Source organism: Limulus polyphemus, unplaced genomic scaffold, assembly GCF_000517525.1.
Source record: "Limulus polyphemus unplaced genomic scaffold, Limulus_polyphemus-2.1.2 Scaffold582, whole genome shotgun sequence".
In the NCBI taxonomy this organism is placed as follows: domain Eukaryota; kingdom Metazoa; phylum Arthropoda; class Merostomata; order Xiphosura; family Limulidae; genus Limulus; species Limulus polyphemus.
Window position 1 is genome coordinate 107,411 of NW_013666192.1, and position 2,265 is coordinate 109,675.

General features: G+C 32.7%; 1 protein-coding gene across 1 annotated transcript in view; it reads left to right on the forward strand.

Moving 5' to 3' along the window:
* The first annotated feature begins 448 nt into the window (after nt 1-448).
* Nucleotides 449-2,265, forward strand: part of LOC111085734 (Down syndrome cell adhesion molecule-like protein 1 homolog) — a 148,184-nt gene continuing 146,367 nt past the window's right edge. Inside the window, exon 1 of the mRNA XM_022385712.1 lies at nt 449-718. Coding sequence (XP_022241420.1) covers nt 658-718 — 61 coding nt within the window. The 5' untranslated portion in view covers nt 449-657. The remainder of the gene's footprint in view (nt 719-2,265) is intronic.

Consider the following 2,265-nt stretch of genomic DNA (forward strand, 5'->3'; position numbering starts at 1 on the left):
TAAGAAAGATAGGTTATATATTCTCTAAAATTAAACAATCTGTAACCTGAAGGAACTAGAACTTCCAAGAAATCGATATTGAGATAACATAGTCCATGTATATGTATATACACACACATATATATATATATATATATTATACATTCCTATCAGCTAATGCAATGAAAGGTTTACTCTGCTCCAATATTAAACTGCTGCTTTGCATGCAAACCGCGTAAGAATGTACTTGGACCAATACTTGGACCAAAATGAAAGTATCGAAGTTCAGGCGCGGCCTCGTGATCCACAGCAAGAATCGACCAGTCCTCCTCCCTTTTCCCTCCTGCGAAGCTAATTTCTAACGCACCTCTTACATTTGTGCAGTTTGTATTCTATTTCATGCCTCTCGTTTGTTGGCGCATGCAAAGCTCCCTTGCGCGGCGTTTTAAACGAACCTGATGAACACGAAGAAGCCAGTGTTACTTGGATGGCGTGCCTGTTAGTATCTGAAGCCAGGTTAGCGGAATAAACAAACCCGAAACGCATATTAACATGACAGCGTTTTCCAAGAGGCGTGGTTTTAGTACTTCTATGGTTTGCAAAAAGGCACTTCAGTGAAACGTCACAAGTATAGAACACAAGTTTTGGATTTGAAAATATTATTGTCCATTAGAACTCATGATATCTTTTGGAAAGTTCTTATGTTTGCTTTTGGATATTTCTTTACTTTGGATATACGGTAAGTGAACATTTCAGTATATATATATAGAGAATATGTTTAAAACTGATTTGTAAAATATACAATAAAGATTTTAAAGCTGCTTCATTTGTTAAAATGAATTTCTGTGTTCAGAAAACTATAGAGAAAGAATATCTAAAGTGAATATTTAAAATATGCATTAATAAAAAATATCAGAGTGTTCGGTATACATGAAAGTGTTAAAAAAAATTGTAGAGTTATAGCATAAACCAGCAAACGTTTAGATAACAATAAAATATACATTATTTCTTTTTAAGAGGTACCACTTTAATTATCAAGCCTAGATAAAGATTTGAAATAGTTAATTGTAGGATAATACTAACATCTTATTTCAAAACTTTATATATTTTCAATAAACTACAGATTCTTAAGAAGAGAAACACTCTGAACATAATTTTCTTTAAAATAAGTTACTTAAATCATAGAAACAGAGGCGTTAACTACTAGCATCGCTCAGATCAATATATATATAATAAATATCAAAATTCTGTTCATGTAACAATTATATCTAAGCCATATTTAATAATATATTTGATAATTGTTCGTGTGAGAACGTGTGTTCAATTGTGTTAATAAAGTACTTTTTGTGTGTGTGGAAACACGTTTGTTTATTGTTAAGTGCAAACCTACCTGTGAGCCATTTATGATCTGCCTACGACGGGTATTAAAACCCGATCTTTAGCGTTATAACCTCTCAGACTTACCCTTGAGCCACCGGGTGCAACACATGGTTTACTAAGAGTGTAATAGCGTAAGCATTATAAAACTAGACGAGTAATAACACCTCAGTGTGACGGATTTGTTATTACATATTTATTTTAATATCGACGTTTGTTTAGATTAAATTTATATTTAGAAACATAAATAGCTTATAGTGTTAAATATGTATTGCGAAACTTCCGCCTATTCTCTACAGTTGTAGAAGATTCTCGAGTGTAAGAATCAACAATATATCTGTGTATGTAAACGCTAATATAGCTTTGTATTGTTACGTAATCTGAATTTTCGACAAACTCTCCACACGCCTATAAATATAACCAACGCGAAGCGCCAAAAAACAGTATCTATTATTGGGTTGCTGTAATTGGTGTGCTATTAACTTCGTAAGCTATAACTGTGATTACCGCTTATTAATCGGGAACTTCAGATATATTGACCAGGAACGTTTATAAATGTCGAACATTACAAATCATTCAACTTCATTGGATTCACATCTGACATTAGTACTTTTACAAAGATATTATATAACTTCAGCGGTAAACGAAACTCGGCCTATAATCGGCGTGTGCGAGAACTACAGAGCTAGCTAGCTCCCTATTAAGTGAATTATACCCACGTCAACTCGAAACTAACTCGCTCATAGTCAACCCTCGAATAGATATCAAGGAAGTTCCAAACTAGAAAGAAGACTTTATATTCTTTGTAAGTTTGTGAGACTTTTGTACATAAATGATTGTTCTTAATAACTATTTGTAATAACTGTTATTGTAAATTGTATTGTTGTTTGTATATTAAAACATATTTGT